A 24,278-nucleotide genomic window follows, 5' to 3' on the forward strand; every position below is an offset into this window, starting at 1 on the left:
CTCCCCATCCAACCTGACAGAGCTTGAGAGGATCTGCAGAGAATAATGGGATTAACTCACGAAATACGGGTGTGCCAAGCTTGTAACGTCATGCCCAAGAAGACTCAATGCTGTAATCGCTGCCAAAGGTGTTTCAACAAAGTACTGAGTAAAGGGTCTGAATACTTGTGTAAATGTGATAGTTTTTTTTTTTAAATAAATAAGCAAATATTTAAAAAACTGTTTTTGCTTCATCATTATAGGTATTGTTTGTAGATTGATGAGGGGGGAAAACTATTTAATCAATTTTAGAATAAGGCTGTAACGTAACAAAATGTGGTTAAAGTTATTGGGGTCTGAATACATTCCCAAAACACTGTATATGTTTAACTTTATGAGCTGGATTGCCTGTCTTTGCAATTAGCTTATTTTGGTTTTGGTTTAGTTAGCAGCCTCCATTGAAATTCACTATTACTCTGGTAATACATGCCCAATGGGCTTTTTTGCATTTGTTGGCAGCCCCTTGTGTACTAAACTGGTAATACCGTATATCCCGGTATGAGAGAAGGACGGTATGACGATATGTAAATCTGGATACAACCCAACTATGATAAATTATCTCTGGGAATGTACCATGTGTGTGTGTGTGTGGGGGGGGGGGGGGGGGGGGGGGGGGGTAGAATACAGGTGTGACTGTATAGTGGTTTGTCCGACTGAGTTAAGATGAACTCCACTAAGACTTACAACTTTGAGGAGTGCCGTAGTAAAGTCAGATGATAAACAGACACGAGACCCTAACGCCAATCCTTCACATCTGTTAAAACAGGCAACCCCCCCCCCCCTTTTTTTTTTACCGAACATGTAAAAATACAAGAACTGCAGCCACAAAAGTTCCCCACTTTGTTCATGGCCTCATCCAATCCAGGGAACACAAAATCTGTGTTGTCTAAAGCCAATGATGTTGTAATAACAGTTGTAATAACAAAAATATATAATATTCTGTGCTTTAAAATGTTTAAATCTAACCAGATTCCTTTATAGTGCATGGGACCAGGGCACAGAAAGAACACCATTGTGAGAAACTCAGACCCTGGAAAAGGATTTATGTGACTAATGATTGAGCCGGTTCCCTCCACTGCCACACAGCACCAGAGAGAGAGAGAGAAGAATGGAAGTAGACAGTGCAGACACCACACAATCACCACTGTTGTACTGGACACTTCATAAGGATTCAGATTCCCTACCCTTCTCCTTGAAGTTTCCTATTCAACCTGCCACAACTCTGGTTGTATCCCAAAGGGCACCCTATTCCCTATGGGTCCTGGTCAAAGGTAGTGCACAATATTCAAAATAGGGTGCCATTTAATTACTTAGATAGATGGGAAAAGTGCTTATTGTTGCAGGTGCGTGGGAATAATGCAATAGCGTCATAGAAAAGACAAAAGCAGCACACTGGTCTAGCTTGTTTCATTTTGAATTAAAACAAGTGGTATGAGCAAGAGCAGAGTGCGGGTTTCTCTATTCTTTGAAGGACACGGCCTGCATGAACAGAACAGATTAACTTCAAAAAGAACATTCAAGAAGAAAGTGTGGGAGAGAAAATAGTCTCCCTAGCTTCCTGGTAAATGGCCGGCATCTATTTGGAGGCCAGGAACCAAAATGTCAGGAGGCAGACGAAGAAGAAGACACTCAGAATGCACAGTTCAGCGGAAGATTCTAAGCTCTTCAATATTCCATCATTGCTTTAAACCGGACAGTAAACTTGGGCTTTCACATTTGCAAGCAAATGTGCTTGGTTGAACAAGAGTATTGTAATAGTATAATTCATACACTAACCTCTCTGGGAGATTTGTGATTCAATGAAGGTCCCCTCAATAAACGGCCTATATTTTTAGCAGGACGAGACAAGTAGACGCAGTATGAAAAAGAAACTGCTGGCTAGGGCCTCTACAGCAAATATATTTCCCTGTCGACAACTCATTTTAGAAATTCTCACTTGATGCGTCTCCCAGAAAATGTGGTAACCAGTTTTGAGGAATCACAAACATCCCAGTATAGTCTTCGTATATCTGTAAAATTATTATATCTTTAAGAAGCAGAACAGTGAGCTGTCTTACCTTCACCCATTGGGACTTCATAGGTGGCGTTGAGAGATCCCTCTGGCATGGCACTGCGGCCTCGGGAACTGCAAGAACACATGATGATGCAGGATTAGGACAGAGAATGGAAGCCCTCGTCAGATCCCCCTGTCAAGAGACTAGAGGACCACAGTTAAAAATCACCCATCTTGTGACATACTACTGCTGTGCACAGCTGCTGACCACAGTCTTGACAGCTCATCAATCCCACAACGCACCATTACAGGAAATGCCATAATCCTCCTTTCCTCCAAAAGAGGAAGTACAGCTCTGCTCACTAAGGTAATTATGTGTGGGAAAGTCGTCAGTTGTCATTTGAAACAAAATGTGCTTTTTTGCGGTGTAGGTGTTATCTTAGCTGCTGTGGCCTGGAAAAGCACTAGAAACTGAGATATCATGTTTTTCCAGCTGGACATTTTTAACAGACAAAGAAAAATCGTACCTAGACTGATTTATGGAGAACTCTAGACAGAACTTGGATATATCATCGCCACTCAACATTGCAAATCATGCAGGTGTTTCAGTGAGCCGGTTTAACAGCTCCCCTAACTCCTAACCCTGCTGAACACAGCAGGACAAATTCAACTTAACCTCAGCATGTATTAGAAAGAAAATAAGTTCAAACTCCTGTTAATAATTGCCTCAAGCTGCCGCAAAGTTATTTTTATTGCACAAACTTTTAAAAGTTTATAAAATAGCTCTAATGATTTGTAACTTGGCAAAGAATGCCCGCTCAGCAATATAATATATAAATTGACTCCCATTTAAAACAAATCCTAAAATAAACCAAAAATGTGGATCCCACGGGCCACGGCAGGCCAAACTTTCCTTGGACACAAAAGGTGTTTGCCAACCTAATTAGTACATATTAAATAGTCAGTATATAATTACTGTGGTCCAATGTGCCTCTTCAAGTGGTCTGAGAAAACAGATTCCACCAATGTCTTTATGGTTCTTCCTACGTCTTGACTGTCCACCAGACTACTTACAACTTTAGGGAGCATTCAATAGAATCCAAGAAGTGAATCCATCTCACATCTTCAAGGGTCTTTAAGCTGTTACTTCATGCCACTAATAACCAGGCTTTCCAACCACAAACTAAAGTTTATTTTTCTAACAGTCCCATCTTCCGTGGTGTGACAGACCACACAGTAGAAAGAAGCTTCTTGTAAGGTATTGTCCATGACTTCTGGCTTTGTCTGTCTGGGTGGTTGTCTCAGTCCACAGCTCTATTCACACTGTGCAAGTTTGGCAAACCACTACATTTTCCACACACAGGACTAACTTAGGACTAACTCCACAGGGCAAGAAAGCAATAAATTAGGGGCACTGACACAGCTACTTCTCTAATCCAAATGTCCTCACTCCTCCCTTCACAGTCATTTAAAAGGTTGAGGGCACAGTGGATTGACGCAGTCAGGCCCTCAGTGAGCTCAAAGCACCGTTGCCCTTGTGTAAGGTGGGTCTGCAGGCAGCCTATTCATCTGTTATGCTTGCGGTGCAGCCAAGGCAATTATAGTGGGCAGATATATTTACTTATCACACCTTTAAAACACGTTCTGCTTGCTCTCGCCTCAGACAACTCTGAACAGCACTAAACCATTAAAGTAAATTGTTACAGAAAGCAGTGCTTGACTTGGACTGAAATAGGTGCCAGTACTCATGTTGGGTGCCAGGGCTGTTTATATTTAGGTTCAGGAGCTCCACTAAACTGGAGCTAATATTCCATAAGAGGAACAGGAGCTGAAGCAGAACATTTGAGGTGCCGGTACTCCGCGCCGGTGAGCTCCTGCACAAGTCAAGCATTGACAAAAAGTATATTGCTCAGGAAGTCTGAACAATATTTCAACATTGAAAAAGGACAGGGAAATTGTATTTTGTTTATAAGAATTGTGGACTAACAATTTCAGACAATATGAGTATTTACAACAACAAAAAAGTATTGTGCTAAAAATCTGTTTGAATTCATGAAGTAAAAAACAAAAGAAAAGTCATATGTGAAACAAAATGGAACTCAAATGCCTATTCATTCAAACATAACATAACATTTTCAATGCACATCCTGGGATCTTGGTTAGTGGTTTTGGTTGAATGAGGGCTTGTAAAGCTCTATTGGTTTTGGTTGAATGAGGTCTTGTAAAGCTCTATTGGTTTTGGTTGAATGAGGTCTTGTAAAGCTCTATTGGTTTTGGTTGAATGAGGGCTTGTAAAGCTCTATTGGTTTTGGTTGAATGAGGGCTTGTAAAGCTCTATTGGTTTTGGTTGAATGAGGGCTTGTAAAGCTCTATTGGTTTTGGTTGAATGAGGGCTTGTAAAGCTCTATTGGTTTTGGTTGAATAAGGGCTTCTGTGAAGCTGTAATGTTGTGGTTGAATAAAGGCATTTAAATAGTCAGAAAACATGAACGCAACATAATTGAGCAACTAAATAATTGGGTATGATATTGTAAATGTGTGTGAATACAAATGAGTAAAAAACTAATTAGAAACTGGGTGGTTCGAGCCCTGGATGCTGATTGGCTGACAGCTGTGGTATATCAGACCGTACACCACAGGTATGACAAAAAATATATATATATTCTGCTCTAATTACATTGGTAACCAGTTTATATAATCGCAATAAGGCACCTCGGGATTTGTGGTATATGGCTAATATACCACGGCTAAGGGCTGTGTCCACGCACTCCGCATTGCGTCGTGGATATGAACAGCCCTTAGCTGTGGTATATTGGACATATACACCACACCCCCCCAGGCCTTATTACTTAATTATACCATAGCTGCAACAGTCAAATGTCTCAAAAACATTGCTTTTGTCATTATGGGTTAGTGTGTGTAGATTAATGGGGGGGATGAATTAAGCCATTTAAAAACCTGTACGAGTGTGAGGTGTGAAATGGAAATGTGTTTTTTGCACATCCTCAAAGAGTGGTGTCACAGCCAGGGATCAGCCATTATTGACGGCGACCATGGAGCAATTACCTTTAAGGCGACAGATGTTTCACCTTGTAACCTCTTAGTTACTAGCGCAGCGTTCTAACCGCTAGGCTTCCTGCCGTCGACATACTTAGGGCTTCAAATGATCCGAAATATTTGTATGTGTTAGATGGTTATTTAAAAAATATTAATAAATACGCTAAAACGTCAATTATATATTTTTTTACTATCCTTTAAACACATGGTTATGTGGATGGTGCCTGAGAAAACATGATGAAGCAGCTCTGTAACAGCAGTGTGCCCACTCCGAACAAACAGCTGAAGGAATACAACAACTAGACGTACAATTATCCCATAATCCTCAGGGTTCTCAACCATCCCCACTCAAGTAAGGCATATCATGCCATTCCACAATCATGAGTTCTGCTGGCACGAGAAACACATTGGCTGAGCTCAACCCCGGAGGGGAAACCTGGCTGTTCTTCTGCTTAGAATGATTCCTGATAAAAAAAACTGTTTGTTGCTTGTTTCAACATTTGGACAATTTGAGAGTCAATGTGATGTCATTGATGCGTAATGAAAACAAACTGAGAAGATGGCATGATGGTGGCAAGAAAGATTCCACACCTTACGTGAGCCCAACTGACTCAGCAGCGTTTGCTAGAAGAATGTGAAGTTTGAAATGAAACAATAGTAGCCGCAATATTCAAAGTAGTAGTTTTAAGTGTAATATAAAAAGTAACTGGTGCACATTAATGTTATAAACGTATCGTTCATTTTATCGTTATGATAATTCAGTCAATTTATAGTGATATGGATTTGTTCATGTCGCCCAGTTCTAGTAAATTATTCCAAAAAGTACATTACTCCTGAACAGTCTCAACGTTGATTTTTTTTTTTTTTAAACGGACTGAAAACTAAATGACCTGTATTTTGTTTATAAGAATTTATTTATTTATTGTGGATTGGAATTATTTCTGACAATATGAGTAGTTAAAAAGTAACTTTTTCTTGTGTTGAAAAAAAATCAATGTTTGGATTCATTCACTCAAAAACAAAAACGGAACTCAATTGCCTAGTAATGAAAAGTACTAGAACATTTTCAATACACGGAAGTGTATTGGGATCTTGGTTAGTGGGTTTGGTTGAATAAGGGTTGTGTGAAACTGTAATTTCAGTTACAGCCGGTAGATGTCCTTACTCAGTCACTGCCCTCAATAATGAATTGCAGTAGTGAGTGATTGTCTCCACAGAAAGTATTTAAATAATCAGAAAACATGAACAACACATCAACATAATTGAGCAACTAAATAATTGAGTATGATATTGTAAACGTGTGTGATTACAAATGAGTCAGACTAAAAAAGACCCTGGCTGCAACAGTCAAATGTCTCAAAAACATTACGATGGATGAACGATGGAATATGTCTAGTCAGATTAACTCATTATTTTCTTCCCATTTATAGCAACAGTGTTTTGCTAGAAGTAATCAGAAATCACGAGGTCAAACCTGAGCATCTACCGCTAACTTTAGACACACTTATGACTAGTATAGTCAGGTGACTAGATTCTGTATCCCAGTAGAACAAATGCCCTCTAACGTTCTTGAACTGGGTCAAGTCTCAAGCTCAAGCCATGCCTCTTTCACACACAGGAGGCTACAGAGGGGAGAAAGGCTCATAATAGATGGGATTCCGCTCCAGTCATTACCACAAGCCCGTTCTCCCCAATTAAGATGCCACCAACCTCCTGTGCTTTCACACCATGTCTGGAGGCCAATGTTATTCGTGTATATTTTGACTGGGAAAATATACCAAAAACCCATCTCCCCTATAGCGATACCACATTGGTTTATGCACCTGTTGATTTCCTGAGGGGCCTCACTGACCAAAAGCAACATCCAGCCAGAAAAGAGATCTCACAACTTTGGTAAACAGAATTATTTATTTGGAGCTTGGTATTGAAGCCTATTAAAATCAACCATTTCAAATAGGGGGTGCTTATATGTGTCCTGTTTTACTGCATGTACAAGTTGGTAACCTTTACGGGAGTGAAATGGAAATGTGTTTTCTGCATAACCCAATTCCCCCTGGGATCACGGCCAGGGATCAGCCATTATTGACAGTGACCTTGGAGCAATCGACAGATGTTTCACCTTGTCAGCTCATGAATTCAAACAAGCAACCTTTCGGTTACTGGCCCAACGCTCTAACCGCTAGGCTACCTGTCATCGACAAACCTAATGTTCATCCCAATTTTTTAAGACTTTTTTTTGTTACTATACCTTTAACACATGGTTATGTGGAGTGTGCCTGAGAAAACACAATGAAGCAGCTCTGTAACAGCAGTGTGTTCCACTCAGAACAAACAGCTGAAGGAATACAACTAGACGTGCAATTTTCCCATAAGCCTCAGGGCTTTCAACCATCACTCTGTAAATTCAATACTCTGTAAATTCAATTTCACTGTGAGTGAGTATCGAAGCTCAAGCACACAGGTAACTGCCAAAATAAAGCAAACTTGTGAGTAAATGAGGGAAACAAAGAATATTGAAAGCAGGTGCTTCCACACAGGTGTGGTTCCTGAGTTAAACTATTAACATCCCATCATGCTTAGGGTCATGTATACAAATGCTGGGAATGTCATTATTCTGGCCATTGTTTTGTCTACCATGGCTAAAAGTAGAGATCAGTGACTTTGAAAGAGGAGATACAAAAAAGCATAGGGGGTTTAAAGTGTGTGTGTGTGTGTGTGTGTCAGTCACCAGATCTCAACCCAAATTAACACTTCTGGGAGATTCTGGAGCAGCGCATGAGTGTTTTCCACCACGATCAACAAAAACATTTGTGGAAGAATGGTGTCGCATCCCTCCAATAAATTTCCAGTGACTTGTAGAATCTATGCCAAGGTGCATTGCAGCTGTTCTGGCGGCTCGTGGTGGCCCAACGCACTATTAAAAATACACTATGCTGGTGTTTCCTTTATTTTGGTAGTTACCTGTAGAACACAAGGTTCAAAAGTTGAGGAACATCCTGGGATAGTAGCCTGGGTTCCCGGCAACGCATCGTTAGATGTCCACTGGGGACTGATTTGTGGGGTGCAATAAAAGGGCCGGGGTGTGATAGCTTCACCCAATCAAGTCCACTAACCTGTTGACATATCTACAACCGTCCATCCCTAATCAAAACTATGGGCCAGGCTTTAGGTCAAGTCCTGCATTAATCCCCTGACAATCTCTCATTTCTTCTCTGGCGAGAACAACAAAGTGGGGGCACTTGGGGGGGGGAGAATCAAGATCTGCTTTGTTCCGAGTGCACATCCTTGGCCTGCGCCTCAGGGCCTGAGCCTGTTATAGAAGCTAGTATGACCAGTGAGGGAGAAGGCTTAACAAATGGTATTCAAAAAAGGGGGTTTGCATGGATTCCTAGATACATGTTAGAGGAGTCAAACTCCTTCTATTAACACCTCAATGTCAGCAGTAGATATACAGGTAACTGCCCAAATAAAGGAAACACTTGAGTAAATAAGGGATACAACGTATATTGAAAGCAGGTGCTTCCACACAGGTGAGGTTCCTCAGTTAATTAAACATTTAAAATCCAATCATGCTTAGGATCATGTATAAAAATGTTGGGCATGTCATTATCCTGGCCATTATTTTGGCTGCTATGGCTATGCCCCAATAGCATGACAATGCCCCCATCCACAGGGCATGAGTGGCCACTGAATGGTTTGATGAGCATGAAAAACTATGTAAACCATATACCATGGCTCAACACAATTGAATACTTAAGGGAGATTCTGGAGCGGCGGCCGACAAGGGGTTTCCACTACCATCAACAAAACAGCAAATTATGGAATTTCTCATGGAAATAGAGTTTCAGACACCAGAAGAATCTATGCCAATTAATGTTGGTGTTTCCTTTATTTTGGCAGTTACGTGTATGTACGACCAAGAGGTTGGAATTAAGGCTGGGCGATATATCGAATGAATTTGATTAATTAAATGAATGTTTTAGCGCGATATTCCAAATTCCATATTTTGTCATTTTTAGTAGCGTTTATGTCCGCTCGTTTTCATGTTGTCTTTTTGGTCTAGTCTCCTTCTGAGACGTGTGCACCTTCCCATTCACACACACACACACACACACACACACACACACACACAAGCCCCTGCTACTCACAACAAAGATGAGAGATCACTTCTTCCCCTCTGTCAAGCGGCTTCAACTCGCTATTTGCAGTTTGGTCCAACAGAATCGGTCATATGGACACCAAAACACGTGGAGACATTATTTTACTGTAATAGAGAAGTTAACTTTTATAATGATACCCTGTTTTATGGCTCAGCTTCTCAAATTGCATGCAGATCCGACACTACTAAAACAGTAGTATCAATGAACATTCATTCTGGCACTAGCAGCATTTCAGCCAGCTGTCTAGTCTGTGTTTTATAAATGTGCAATAAGCACAAAACAATTATACTGAACAAATATATAAATGCAACAATTTCAACGATTTTTCTGAGTTACAGTTCAAACAAGACAATAAATTAATTAAGCCCAAAGCTATGGATTTCACTTGCCCACCCACTGGGGAGCCAGGCCCTGCCAATCAGAATGAGTTTTTCCCCCCACAAAAAGGGCTTTATTACAGACAGAAATACTCCTCAGTTTCATCAGCTGTCCAGGTGGCTGGTTCCAGAATATCCCGCTGGTGAAGAAGCTGGATGTGGAGGTCCTGGGCTGGCGTAGTTAAAAGTGGTCTGCGGTTTTAAGGCCGGTTGCAGTACTGCCAAATTCTCTAAAACGACGTGAGGCGGTTTATGGTAGAGAAATTAACATGAAATTATCTGGCAACAGCTCTAGTGGACATTCCTGCAGTCAGCATGCCAATTGCACGCTCCCTCAAAACTTGAGACATTTTTGGCATTGTGTTGTATGACAACTGCACATTTTAGTGTGGCCTTTTATTGTCCCCAGCGCAAGGTGCACCTGTGTAATGATCATGTTTCATAAGCTTCTTGATATGCCACACCTGTCAGATGGATGGGTTACCTTGGCAAAGGGGAAATGCTCACTAACAGGGATGTAAACAGATTTGTGAACAAAATTTGAGAGAAATAAGCTTTTTGTGCATATGAAACATTTCTGGGATACTTTATTTCCGCTCATGAAATATGGGACCAACACTACATGTTGGGTTTATATTTTTCAGTTTACAGTACATTCGGAAAGTATTCAGACCGCTTGACTTTACACATTTTGTTACGTTACAGCCTTACTCTAAAATGGATTCAATTGTTTCTTTTCCTCATCAACCTAGACACAATACCCCATAACGACATCACTATACCCCATAATGACAACGCAAAAACAGGTATAGAAATGTTTGCAAATTAAATTTACGTAAGTATTCAAACCCTTTAACTTCTTTGGGCTAGGGGGCGGTATTTTCACATTCGGATGAAAAGTAAATTGCCGGCTACTCAGGCCCAGAAGCTAGGATATGCATATTATTAGTAGATTTGGATAGAAAACACTCTGAAGTTTCTAAAACTGTTTGAATAATGTCTGAGTATAACAGAACTGATTTGGCAGGCGAAACCCCGAGCCCAATCCATCCAGGGATTTTTTTTTTTTTTTTTTAGGGCAATCTGTTTTCTATGGCAAGCCCGTTTTAATAGAAATATGCTTGCAGTTTCTATCGCTTCCACTTGGTGGCAACAGTCTTTAGAAATTGGTTGATGTTTTTCCTTTGAGAAATAAAGTAGCCATTTCCTATCTGAGTGGATAGCCAAGTGTACTGTTGTGGTTGAGGCGTGCGACCTGAAGCTCGCTCCACTTTCATTTTGTCCGCTATTGAACGCAGTTTATCCCGTCTTAAATTGTATCGATTATTTACGTAAAAAAATACCTCAAGTTGGATGAGGAAAGTTGTTTGAAATGTTTGAACAAAGTTTACAGGTAACTCATTAGATGATGTGTAGTCATGTCGGGCGAGTTGGAACCAGTGTTTTTCTGAATCAAACGCGCCAAATAAATGGACATTTGAGATATAACGACAGAACTTATCGAACAAAAGGACCATTTGTGATGTTTATGGGACATATTGGAGTGCCAACAGAAGAAGCTCTTCAAAAGGTAAGGCATGAATTATATCGTTATTTGTGAGTGTCACGTCTGGCGGGTTGAAACATGATTGTCATGTGTTTGTTTGATGGGGTGCTGTCCTCAGATAATAGCATGGTTTGCTTTCGCCGTAAAGCCTTTTTGAAATCTGACACGGTGTCTGGATTAACAAGAAGTTAAGCTTTAATTTGGTGTATTGCAATTGTGATTGTATTGAATTTTTCTAATAATTTAATTTGATTTTGGCACTCTGCCATTTCACCGGATGTTGTCAAATCGATCCCGTTAACGGGGTTTGATCCCTAAGAAGTTTTAATCAGTACTTTGAAGCAGCTTTGGCAGCGATTACAGCCTCGAGTCTTCTTGGGTATGACACTACAAGCTTGTCACACCTGATTTGGAGAGTTTCTCCCATTTTTCTATGTAGATCCTCTCAAGCTCTGTCAGGTTGGATTGGGAGCGATGCTGTACGGCTATTTTCAGGTCTCTCCAGAGATGTTCGATTGGGTTCAAGTCCGGCGTCTGGTTGGGCCACTCAAGGACATTCAGAGACTTGTCCCGAAGCCACTCCTGCGTTGTCTTGGCTGTGTGCTTAGGGTCATTGTCCTGTTGGAAGGTAAACATTATCCCCAGGTCCTGAGCATGTTTTCTTCAAGGAGTTTTGTACTTTGCTCCGTTCATCGTTCCCTCAATCCTTGACGCTGAAAAACATCCCCACATAGCATGATGCTGCCACCACCATAGGGATGATGCCATGTTTCCTCCAAATGTATATTGGCCATATACCACACACCCTCGGGCCTTATTGCTTAAGTATATCAGCATTGGTCTTTACGCTAGCCTGAAGAGGAAACCTCATGGTTCAACTTAGGCAGGATCAACTGATGACATTTGGGGGGACTGACAGAGTTGACCCCTCAGACACATCTGGCTGTGATTGGGAGTCCCATAGGGCGGCGCACAATTGGCCAGCGTCGTCCGGACTTGGCCGGTGTAGGCCTTCATTGTAAATAACAATTTGTTCTTAACTGACTTGCCTAGTTAAATAAAAGGTTAAATAAAATGTTTACAATTCTCATACACCCTAAACATTCTTATAGGAACGTCTCAACTCCAACTGAGGCAAAGGCAAAATGTTGACGGTTTAGTCCAATCAAAACAAGCCAGAGGGGACAGGGATGGGAAGAGAAGGAGGACACAGCAAGAAAAGAAGGTAGCAGTGGCAGAGCCGAAGAGCTTCAACAAAACATGCTGACTGGCTCACTTCCTGAATCCTGACAACATAACTGGTTGTAGGGTCTACAACCCATTCAATGAGTCTTTGAAATGGGTACTAATAATGAGGACCACTCTGGCAATGACCCTCATGGATGCAAGTTAGACTCTAAGGGCGTTTTCACACAGTTCTGAGCTATAGTTCAAATAACCTTGATTATTCGCTACATTGTATATATTTTGGCTGGTCCGGTTGCTTTCTTGTTGCCAAATGAACTCAAATGCCAAGACAACCATGTGTTCAAGTCAGTTGTTTTATTGGAGGAAAATGTCTCATGCTAAATCCATTCTATGATTATCAAGAAGAATAACTTGTGTCCCAAACATCATTAGTTTTGGTCTTCCAACATGCGGGAGAAAACCATAGCTGTTGTAACCGCTAGTGAACAGGCTAGATTCAGTAACCTATTTCCCTGGTTGGTTATAGCGCCCTCTCCCCTAATCTGCATCAGATGCCTCAAATGTGCTGCTACTGACCAAATGTTTCAGAGATATTAAGTTAAGGAAGGCTACTGTGTGCATTTCATCAAACGCTCGCAGTCAAACAATCAATAATATTTCTCACCTGCTTTGAACCGCACCATGGTGCAAATGGAATCAGACCACACTTTGAGCGAACCACAGTACATTGTTAAGTCCAAACTAACCAACTAAGTGGAAAACAACTAAAAAAGACAAATATTTGGTGTGAAAGCCCCATAAGAAAGAGCGAGGATAGCAATCATTAGCTGTAATGACACATGCAAGAGCTACAGCTAATACATTTAGCATGTCCATGTGCCTCAATACTCAAAAACCTAAACTTGTTTCAAACAGCTGAAGTTTTGGGTAAATGTGGTGTACTCTATGCATTACATATGTTTTAGAGCAGGGTTTCCCAAACCCTGGGTGGACATTTTGGTTTTTGCCCTAGCACTAAACAACTGACTCAAATAATCAAAGCTTGATGAAGAGTTGGTTATTTGAATCAGCTGTGTAAAGCTAGGGCAACAACATAAAAATGTACACCCAGGGAGGGCCCCAGGACAGAGTTTGGGAGACCCTGTTTTAGAGAACTGTGATGTCAGAAAGCAGCATTATTATGAGTTGTACCACCCATTGCGTTGCAGATTTCTTGAGACACACTTTCAAACGCATTGCCTTACACGCTACGCTCGGTGGCATCTCTAGTTCACAAAATGTGTATGATGTCACTACACTAGAAACGCTGTAGACTATAAGAACCCTTACTGTAGGGCTTCCAGTCATCCCTTCAGATAAGGGCCAGCAGACAAAATGGGAAGACTCACTTTTTTCACTCAAACTGTCATACACGCTCGTCAAATTCCAGAAGCTTATCTAAAGGTCTCCCAAGTGGCACAGCGGTCTAAGGAACTGCATCTAAGTGCTAGAGGTGTCACTACAGACCCTGGTTCGACTCCAGGCTGTATCACAACCGGCCGTGATTGGAAGTCCCATGGTTAGGCCGGGGTAAGCAGTCATTGTAAAATAAGAATGTGTTCTTAACTGACTTGCCTAGTTAAATAAAGGTTAAATAAAATAATGAGTGGGACCATTTTTCTGGGTAGGAGGTAATCCCCACAAGTGTTAGAAATGTACTAAAAATAGGCCCATGTGGTGAATCCGCCCCCTCAGTTTCAGAGACTTCCTGTGAGAGGAAATGTGAGGATTCATCCCTAAAACTCCACTCCAATGAGGCCCTAGAGGACTCTGGGAGTGACACATTCCCCTACTGGGAAAGATGTCAGTTGATAGGCTATATATGGAATATGGACCATCACACATTAAGCTGGAATAGATTTGCCAGTTTGCCCAGGGAGAATAATATATATATTTTTAATGGAATGGTCTTTCGTTATTATTTCAAACGTGTTTACATTTTCACACACTAACCAGGTTTCCAACCTTTTTATGCAAGTAAAGTATATGTCCGATAATTTTTTTTTTTTAAGTCACAACAAGGCCTGATGGAAACCTCAAATTTGTTTGTAAACTTTCCAAATGTAGGCAAAACGAAATACGTTAGACAAGGTGGGATATCATTTTGTTTCTCAAATGATGGCGGTGGAAACACCATTTGCAAATATTGATATAATAACCATCATATCAAAATAAACTTGGGAGTCACACGGTGACATGTGGGGTCCTCCCATTACGACTCAGGAAACCATGCAGTTTATTAGGCTACAGATGAAATAAGTTATGAACTTCACAGGGTGGTGAAAGTGCACGGTGATGAGCTTGATTCTCCTTTCCAATAAATATCCAGGGTCTTATTCTGGTGACATGATGATCGATGCTTGGCTGCTGTTTGACAAATAAAAATGACCTTGCTATTTTGTCCATAATCATTTCATCATGTAGGTACTGTAGCCTACCCACACTGTATCTGCGAGCTGTTGGCTACAGCCCATGTACCAAAACCAGAGTGGGCACATTTGCCATGTTGGGTAAAAAAAAAAAAATGGTGAACAAAATGATCAGAAGAGGTAAAAATTTGATGGAAAGACATTTAACTTGTATTTGTAAACCACAAAACTAATGTTTATGAGAACTACGTCATCAGGCAAAACCTTCTATCTACAACAAGTCAACAAGAAAATGCAGATTTTAGAATATTTGCATGACAATCTGTTGGATGGAAACTTAGCTACTGATAGACATGAAAATGGAGTATACAAATCGATTCTGTATTATCATTAGTATGTCATTGATTTTATTATTGGTGTCAAATTGGTCGTTACAGTCTTGTCTCATTGCTGCAACTCCCGTATGGACTCGGGAGAGGCGAAAGTCGAGAGCAGTGAGTCCTCCGAAACACAACCCAACCACTGCTTCTTGACACAATACCCACTTAACCCTTAAGCCAGCCGCACCAATGTTTCGGAGGAAACACCATACACCTGGCAACCGTGTCAGCGTGCACTGCGCCCAGCCTGCCACAGGAGTCGCTTGTGCTCGATGGGACAAGAACATCCCCTGCCGCCCAAACCCTCCCCTAACCTGTACGACGCTGGGCCAAATTGTGCACCGCCCCATGGGTCTCCCGGTCGCGGCCGGCTGCGACAGAGGCTGGACTTGAACCAGGATCTCTAGTGGCACAGCTGGAACTGATGCAGTGCCTTAGACCACTGTGCCACTCGGGAGGCCCTGTCATTGATTTTTTTTTTTTTATATATCCAACCACCTGTTGGCTAAAGTCTAATCTAAATTTTGAGAGCTTGTGTTTTGCCTCAAGATGGAGGCCATTCTATTTGTTGGTGTGTTTTTGGTTCATGTGTTGCTACATCTAAGACTGCTTCAGGTCTGAACATGAGAAATGGAACTGGCCAACAAACGCCTTACACGTATAATCATGATATGAGGCAGTTCATGGAATGGAACCATTTCATAATCATGAGTTCTGCTGGGAGGAGATACACATTGGCTGAGCTCATCCCTGGTGGGAAATCGTTTCGAGATTGTGAAACCTGTATTTTCTTCTGCTTAGAATGATTCTTGATAAGAACAGTTTGTCGTTTGTTTCAACATTTGGACAATTTGAGAGTCACTGACGTCATTGATGAGCAATGAAAACAGAAGACGACATGATGGAAGCAGCAAAAATTCCACACCTCAAATGAGCACAACAGACTCATTGAAGGCAGGTCTTGTTGCTTGTTATTGTCCTTTGACAAGACAAGACATGTACTAAGAAGCCTTCAACAGTTGACAAGATGTGGGTGTCTTTTTCACAAGTGCTGTGATCATTTTTAAAGGAGTGCCACGTCATTCAAACAGCACTTCACCCGACACTTAAATATTTTCCCAAAAACTGTGAACAAAACTACCTTATGCTTACGATGTAGTCTGCTTGCTTTGCATCCCACTTTCTTAAAATAAAAAGTCACTATACACATGCACCACCATTCATTCAATTACCAATAACATACCTAGCTCAGAGTAAACCTGATACACAACTGCAGTCATTTAGAAGATAAATCTAATTACCAAAGATTCACTTTGGAAAGTGCACTGATGGCTCCAGCAATTATCTTGTGGGGTCCACTTAGGGCCCGTTTCCTGGACATAGTTTATGACTGGACCTGGACTAAAAAGCACTTTGGGAGTCTCCATTCAACAAGTCCAGGACTACACTGAATCTGTTCTGGAATTTTAAAGGCCCTTAAAAAGGCACTCCTATTTTCTGAAGGAAGACACCCTGACGGGGATTGGCTCACTCTCCTTTCCAAACAGGAAAGGCCTCATCCTGTAAGGGTTGAAGGGGGGTCCCTTACTACAGCTTCCTGAACCAAGCTCTCCAGAGAGAGTAGGTCATTTGAAAACCACCCAAGGCAGCATTGTTGTGCAACTGCCATCAGGCACACCTATTCTGCTATGCCTTTTGTCTTCTTACTCAATGACCCGTTCAGACTTCCAGAATGGTACTACTGTGAAGCTTGTGCTAGGATATTATTTACAAATCCTGTGAGTGATTAAGGCAAGACCTAAGTGTGTGATAAATATATAAAAATCACACAGTACCAGTCAAGTTTGGACACAGCTACTCATCCAGGGGTTTTTCTTTATTTTTACATTGTAGAGTAATAGTGAAGACATCAAAACTATGAACTAACACATATGGAATCATGTAGTATCCAAAGAAAGTGTTAAACAAAATAAAATATATATTTTAGATATCGCAAAAACCATCAAGCGCCATGATGAAATTGGCTGTCATGAGGAATGCAACAGGAAGTTCTTTATTTAACTAGGCAAGTCAGTTAAGAACAAATACTTACTTACAATGACGACCTACCCCGGCCAAACCCTAACGACGCTTGACCAATTGTGCACGGCCCTATGAGACTCCCAAACACGGCCGTTTGTGATATAGCCTGGAATCGATCCCAGGGTCTGTAGTGACGCCTCTAGTACTGAGATGCAGTGCATTAGACCTCTGCTGCAGAGGATACGTTCATTAGAGTTAACTGCACCTCAGATAGCAGCCCAAATAAATGTTTCAAGTAACAGACATCTCAACATCAACTGTTCAGAGGAGAGTGCGTGAATCAGACCTTTATGGTTGAATTGTTGCAAAGAAACCACTACTAAATGACACCAATAAGAAAAAGAGACTTGTTTGGGCCAAGAAACACGAGCAATGGACATTAGACCGGTGGAAATCTGTCCTTTGGTCTGATGAGTCCAAATTTGAGATATGTGGGAACTCCTTCAAGACTGTTGGAAAAGCATTCCAGGTGAAGATGGTTGAGAGAATGCTGTCATCAAGGCAAAAGGTGGCTACTTTGAAGAATCTAAAATATAGTTTGATTTAACACTTTTTTGGTTACTACATGATTCTATGTTTTATTTCATAGTGTTGATGTCTTCTCTATTATTATACAATGTAGAAAATAGTAAAAATAAAGAAAAACCCTTGAGTAGGCGTGTCTAAACTTTTGACTGGTACTGTACACATACATTTATATTAGGGGGAGTACAGTGTACACCATACTGTTGACTACAGATAGAAAATACTCATTAGATTAGAGCATCAGGAGTAACTGTCTACATAAAGCAGACTCTTCCTTGTGAGTGTATTCATACAGCATTCCATCCCCAGTCCATTGTGTGAAATCTGAGTTGGACCGCAGGCAGACTGTAGTAAAATGGAGAATTCATGGCATGTGGACTGGGCCCAGCGGAGCATTTCAAAGCCCTCCTTCCACAAACGCAGTAGGCTTCCTGCACCACCACCATTGACTGTCCTTGTTAGAGCAGGGTTTCCTTCATTTGTGTATGTGCCGTTCGTGGTTGTAGGGTTAGCAACACACACTTGGCTATAAAGAACCTAAGCAGAAAGCTTGATAATGTCCATGTCGTCATGGCAACAGTTTAGATTATTGTAAGCATGCCATGGTATAATGTCAGAGAGCAAAATACAGCCGTAGCTGTTGGACCATTACGGAGGACATTGTACTGCATTTACTAGTCAGCCATCTGTTCAAGGTAGTAGTAGTCAAACAATTGTATGTACAGACCGAAGGTCCCAGATACATGAATAGCGATGGCATGTTGACTGAGCATTATGTTCCAAACAAAGACCGTAAAAACTATACCACATGCCTCAGTTGTCCAATGAACGACAGACTGTTGACACACTGTACCGCATTGTTTTCATATTTCCATCACAGACCTTTGCCACATGTCGATGGGGGCAGAAATTCATCGGGAGACAATCGCAGCTAATGTCAAACATGCTTTCTTTCTCCAGGGCCAGTTGCACCTGATTCACGAAGCTGCCGCTGATCAACCAGATCTCAGCAACAGGCAATATAGGACACAAAATGTCTTGGTGCCTTTGTAGGCCTACATGGCTCATATTTCCTCTTTTTTTTTGTGCTAACGGTTTCTTTTCCCACAGGGTGGCCTTTATCTGTCTGGGATCAGAAAAATGGCGAGAGTGGATTGGCACCCCAGCGTTGCGAGCCACAGGCCAGACTCCGTCATCCCAGAGAGGAACTGGGTGTGCCTACCACTGCCCCTGCCTTGACACTGCTTAGCCCGTACACATGGGACCTATTGTTGCATACTTTCCACATTCCACCACTCAGAAATGGCTTCACAATGCTAGTCCCAGCATGAGGGCGTGATTGATGATTGAGGATGGCGAGAGGACAACCTTAAAGTATATTATATATACACACACAGTGCATTCGGAAAGTATTCCGATCCCTTGACTTATTCCACATTTTGTTACATTACAGCCTTACTATAAAATATATACAATTGTTTTCCCTCAATCTACACACAATACCCCATAATGACACAGCAAAAACAAGTTCAGACATTGTTGCAAATGTATAAAAAAAACAGATCACATTTACATAAGTATTCAGACTCTTTACTCAGTACTTCGTTGAAGCACCTTTGGCAGCGATTACAGCATCGAGTCTTCTTGGGTATGACGCTACAAGCTTGGCACACATGTATTTGGGGAGTTTCTCCCATTCTTCTCTGCAGATCCTCTCAAGCTCTGTCAGGTTGGAGGGGAGCGTCGCTGCACAACTATTTTCAGGTTTCTCCAGAGATGTTCGATCGGGTTCAAGTCCGGGCTCTGCATGGGCCACTCAAGGACATTGAGACTTTTCCAAAGCCACTCCTGTGTTGTCTTGGCTGTGTGCTTAGGGTCGTTATCCTGTTGGAAGGGGACCCTTCACCCCAGTCTGAGGTCCTGAGCACTCTGGAGCAGGTTTAGTCAAAGAGCTCTCTGTACTTTGCTCTGTTCATCTTTCCCTTTATCCTGACTAGTCGCCCAGTCCCTACCGCTGACGAGTGGCTTCCATCTTGCCACTCTACCAGAAAAGCCTGATTGGTGGAGTGCTGTAGAGATGGTTGTCCTTCTTGAAGGTTCTCCCATCTCCACAGAGGAACTCTGAAGCTCTGTCAGTGACCATTGGGTTCTTGGTCACCTCCCTGACCAAGGCCCTTCTCCCCCGAATGTTCAGTTTGGCCAGGCAGCCAGCTCTAGGGAGAATCTTGGTGGTTCCAAAATTCTTCCATTTAAGAATGATGGAGGCCACTGTGTTCTTGGGGACCTTCAATGTTGCAGAAATGTTTGCTTTCCTTCTCCAGATCTGTGCCTCAACACATTCTGTCTCGGCGCTCTACGAACAATTCCTTCAACATTATGGCTTGGTTTTTGCCCTGACATGCCCTGTCAACTGTGGGACCTTATATAGACAGGTGTGTGCCTTTCCAAATCATGTCCAATCAATTGAATTTACCACATGTGGGCTCCAATCAAGTTGTAGAAACATCTCAAGGATGATCAATGGAAAGAGGATGCACCGGAGCTCAATTTCAAATCTCATAGCAAAGGCTCTGAATACTTATGTCTTTGATTTTTTATACATTTGCAAACATTTCTAGAAACCGTTTTTCGCTTTGTGATATTGTGTGTAGATTAATGAGGATTTTTTTATTTAACTAATTTTAGAATAAGGCTGTAACGTAACAAAATGTGGAAAAAGTCAAGGGCTCTGACCGAATGCACTGTATTATAACATGACGAGACTGAATTCAATCAATCGCCGATAAAAGGGAAAACTGCATTGAGGTTTGACTTTGAACGTTTCGTGTCGTCTCACATCCATATCCAATAAGAATGTCTGCAAGAAGAACAGCTTATGGGAGGAAGGGTTTACACCGCTGATAAAGAGCTAACATTCTGCGGTGCGGTTTTCCTTAATCTGTAACTGATTCCTTCAGCATTTCCGTGTATCGTTCCACACATTTAAATGTTGATGGAAGACTTTCCATCTGAATAAAGAAAGATACCGTGACCTCAATTATTCTCTGTCATATGCATGTTTCCCAGTGTGGCAGTGGAAAGAGTGACTAGCCTGCTGGCAACCACATTTGTGTTGGCAAGGGCTGTATTATTTCCATGTGAACATTGCTTATAACTTAGGCCATTGATTCAACATATCTTACAATGACTCGTTGACATAAAAAACAAACAAATTATCCCCCTAACATTTTACATGTTCTCAATGCCCAACAGCAAATATCTATTTGCTCAGCGGTGACAGTGTACAAAGCCCAAATAACAACCACAAGGTTGTTTCTGTTGACCAAGACACCGATAACGAGGTTTGTGATGAGATCGGTTGCTATGTTTCATTGGTCCACAAAGATATTCACAGGTCGGCTCAGGCGATATATTGTTTATACCGTATTTACAGGTGTATTTCGAAATACCGACTGTATGATTTTCCGTACCCGGGGGGGGGGGGGGGGGGGGGGGGGGGCATCTCCACCTCACGGGAGGCTGCATGCTACACCACTGCTTATGATTAACTATAAGTATAACTATAAGAAAACTAAGATGTTTCAAATAAATGTCATCCAGCTCAGGGTTCCAGCTATACATTTGCTTACTTGCTAGCTAAGTGGCTAGACATCAAGATTAATTTGGTGGTTGCAGCAGAGACATACAATCCTCTCCTGGATCAAGATCCCTGTTGCATAAATTGTTTTGTGTGTAAATATTATATATATATATATATATAGATTTTGAATAGTGCCCCTTGTGCGCACTTCTGGTATTACCATATATCTCATTATGGTACAGAAACTGTATGAAAATCTGGATACCGCCCAGCTCTATTCCCAGGCACTACATAGCTATGCAAGAAAGATATGAACATGGATGGTAATGCAGAAGGTGACTGAGGCTTGACACTGGAGGTGGCAGGAAGATGATTCTTGGTTATTAACTGTAGAATCCTTCTCAGTGTGAAAGGAACAGACATTCACAACAAATGCAGAGATTAATCGAATATGTCTGCAGGCTGTGCTGTCTGAAAGGGCATTAACCTAAGGAATGCAAGGCCTTTGGCCCATCAAAACTCATTCAGAAAGAGATACCAGACATTGAACTATCGACAACACATTACTGATTCCAAGAAAGATGTCAAAATCAGTGCCTTGCGGCCAGTGTGATTTCACAAGTGGGCACTGGGCAGCACGTGATGGTCATTTTTTTCAGGTGGCCATGCTCAGGTGCAGTAGCAGGCTTAGTGGTGTTTAGAAAAGGGCCTATCTCTAGGCCAACAGAGCAATTATCCCACAGGTTGTTGTAATACAATCAGCTGATGTAAGTGGACAAATTGCCGGGTTGACTCTACAATGACGCACATACTCAAGGTGCAGGCAATGATGTATTAAATAACTTACCTTGGAGTAATCGGAGGCTATAAATGTAGGCTAGTGAAATACTATATGGACGTATGGTAGAAAATCGCTGAAAAATATATATTTTTTTGCAAAGAAATGAACTATTCCTATTGAGAGATTTGGCCATTAAACAGGATTGATAGCACGTAGATGCATACATGAGTCAGGCTCACAGTTTGTGATGTAGCGCTGTCTGCAACCTCAAGATCGGTGTCACCATCGGTCCAAGAGGGGATTCCCTCAAGGACAGGGGTCAAACACATTAAACATACTGCCTGCGAGCCGGAGGGTGGGTTTAGTAAAAAAGTTTAATATACTTTAAAATGACTACAACCAAATCAAAACTGGGTAGAAAACGATAATGGACTTTATACGGTTTCTTGACCGTGTCCAGTTCTCTAATAATCACTGAAACTAAAGCTTGACGGTCAGGGAGTATCAAAAATAGAGGACTATTGTTTGCAAATTTTGCCAGCAAGGAAACAGCAACTTTTCCTCTGTTGAACACTGAATGCGGCCCCCGGGGCAAAATGTATGCTCATGGACACGTTGCATCCTATGATAAATAAATGTATATATTTGTCCTGTTCCACATATGTACAAGTGTGTAAGCTGTACATATATTTGTCCTGTTCCACATATGTACAAGTGTGTAACCTGTACAAGTGAGGTGAAATGGAAATGTGATTTTTTTTCTTCTTTCATATCTCACTCCCCCTCTTGCTAGTGGGGTCACGGCATGGGATCAGCCATTATTGATGGTGACTAGGGTTTAGTGCCCTGCTCATGGACAGATCGACAGATTTGTTTTAACCTAGTTTACTCAGGGATTTGAACAAGCAACCAACGCTCTAACCGTTAGACTACCTGCCATCCACTTGTAGTCTCTCTCTTTTGCATTGACAGAATGACAAGTTGTCAGTTATTAAGCTTTATGTAAGCGGTCCAACATCGGATCATTGATATACTCTTCACAACCATACACAATCAACAATAGAACAACTTTACCAACATGTTTCAGAACTATGAGAGCTGCTTGCTCAGGCCTCTGAACGTGTTACTTTTAAAATGGGTCACAATGTTACCATAAAGCCTTTGTTCAACAATGGTCTTTCAGTGTTGTCAGCTGATGATGACCACAGAATTGCATATTATTTGCGTTAAGCTGCCGGTTTGCTCATATACAACAACTAACACGACATTAGGCTGTTTGTCCTCCATGTCGTCAGACAGACAGATAAATAACTTTTTAATGGAATAAGATTTTTTTTTTTTTACAACCGACGAACGAATTCGACGAAAGGCACATTTCCGACACATCATCATACTGTATCAGCTGTAACCTTTCACATCTCATCAATTGACAGGGCTTAAAATGAACTTTTGCAACTTACCGCAGTGCTGAAAGTTTCTAAAACTTTACTGAGAACTCCTTGTGGCACGACAATGTTGCGGTTACATTCGCAGTATTATTTGACAATTTTTCAATGACCCGAAAAGTTCAAAACGTTCTTCTAATTCCGAGGAGTTTGACTGCGCCTGGACAAGACGATGTAGGCCAACTGTAGTGTTTGATTCTGTCCGTACAGTGGTTTTCATGAATTTCACTGACTGGTGAACGCCGCCCCCTTTCCCCTGCGTCCCTCGTTGAACTTGTTTAAATATATATATATATATTTGCATCTTCTTTCTGTCAGCATCAAAAATACGCTGCAAATAAAGAAAACACAGTTATCGAGAGAGATTATTTTTTTTATGTTTAACAGCTAGCGTTGGATTAAAATTCACCACGATTCTTCGGCATAATGAAATGTAAAACATGCGTCAGCAGGAAGTCATCCTTTGCTTGACATGCACGAGGCATTTTTTAAAAAGTGGGCTGGCGTGACGAGCAATACTGTAGGCTAGTGTTCGTATTGTCTCAGTCCCAAAATATGCGAAAATGGTCATGTTTATTGAAGGTGTAGGCTACGTAGGTTTGACAACACGTGTCATGTTCCCCTCAGTCAACGAGATGGTGAATGCACCCAAAAAATATCTAAATAAATGCACAGCCTGACCCCATGTTTTTTGCTTGTTTCTCTAGTTATCTAGTTT

General features: G+C 41.5%; 1 protein-coding gene across 2 annotated transcripts in view; it reads right to left on the reverse strand.

Moving 5' to 3' along the window:
* LOC129817724 (pleckstrin homology domain-containing family G member 3) overlaps positions 1-23,844 on the reverse strand; it is a 126,411-nt gene extending 102,567 nt beyond the window's left edge. The window contains exons 1-2 of one of the 2 annotated variants that reach the window (XM_055873231.1): positions 23,576-23,844; positions 2,097-2,164 (exon numbers count right to left, since the gene is read on the reverse strand). In XM_055873231.1, coding sequence (XP_055729206.1) covers positions 2,097-2,145 — 49 coding nt within the window. In that variant the 5' untranslated portion in view covers positions 2,146-2,164; positions 23,576-23,844. The remainder of the gene's footprint in view (positions 1-2,096; positions 2,165-23,575) is intronic. The other variant, XM_055873230.1, reaches the window with a different exon arrangement.
* Positions 23,845-24,278: the final 434 nt, after the last annotated feature.

This window comes from Salvelinus fontinalis, chromosome 20 (assembly GCF_029448725.1).
Source record: "Salvelinus fontinalis isolate EN_2023a chromosome 20, ASM2944872v1, whole genome shotgun sequence".
NCBI lineage: Eukaryota > Metazoa > Chordata > Actinopteri > Salmoniformes > Salmonidae > Salvelinus > Salvelinus fontinalis.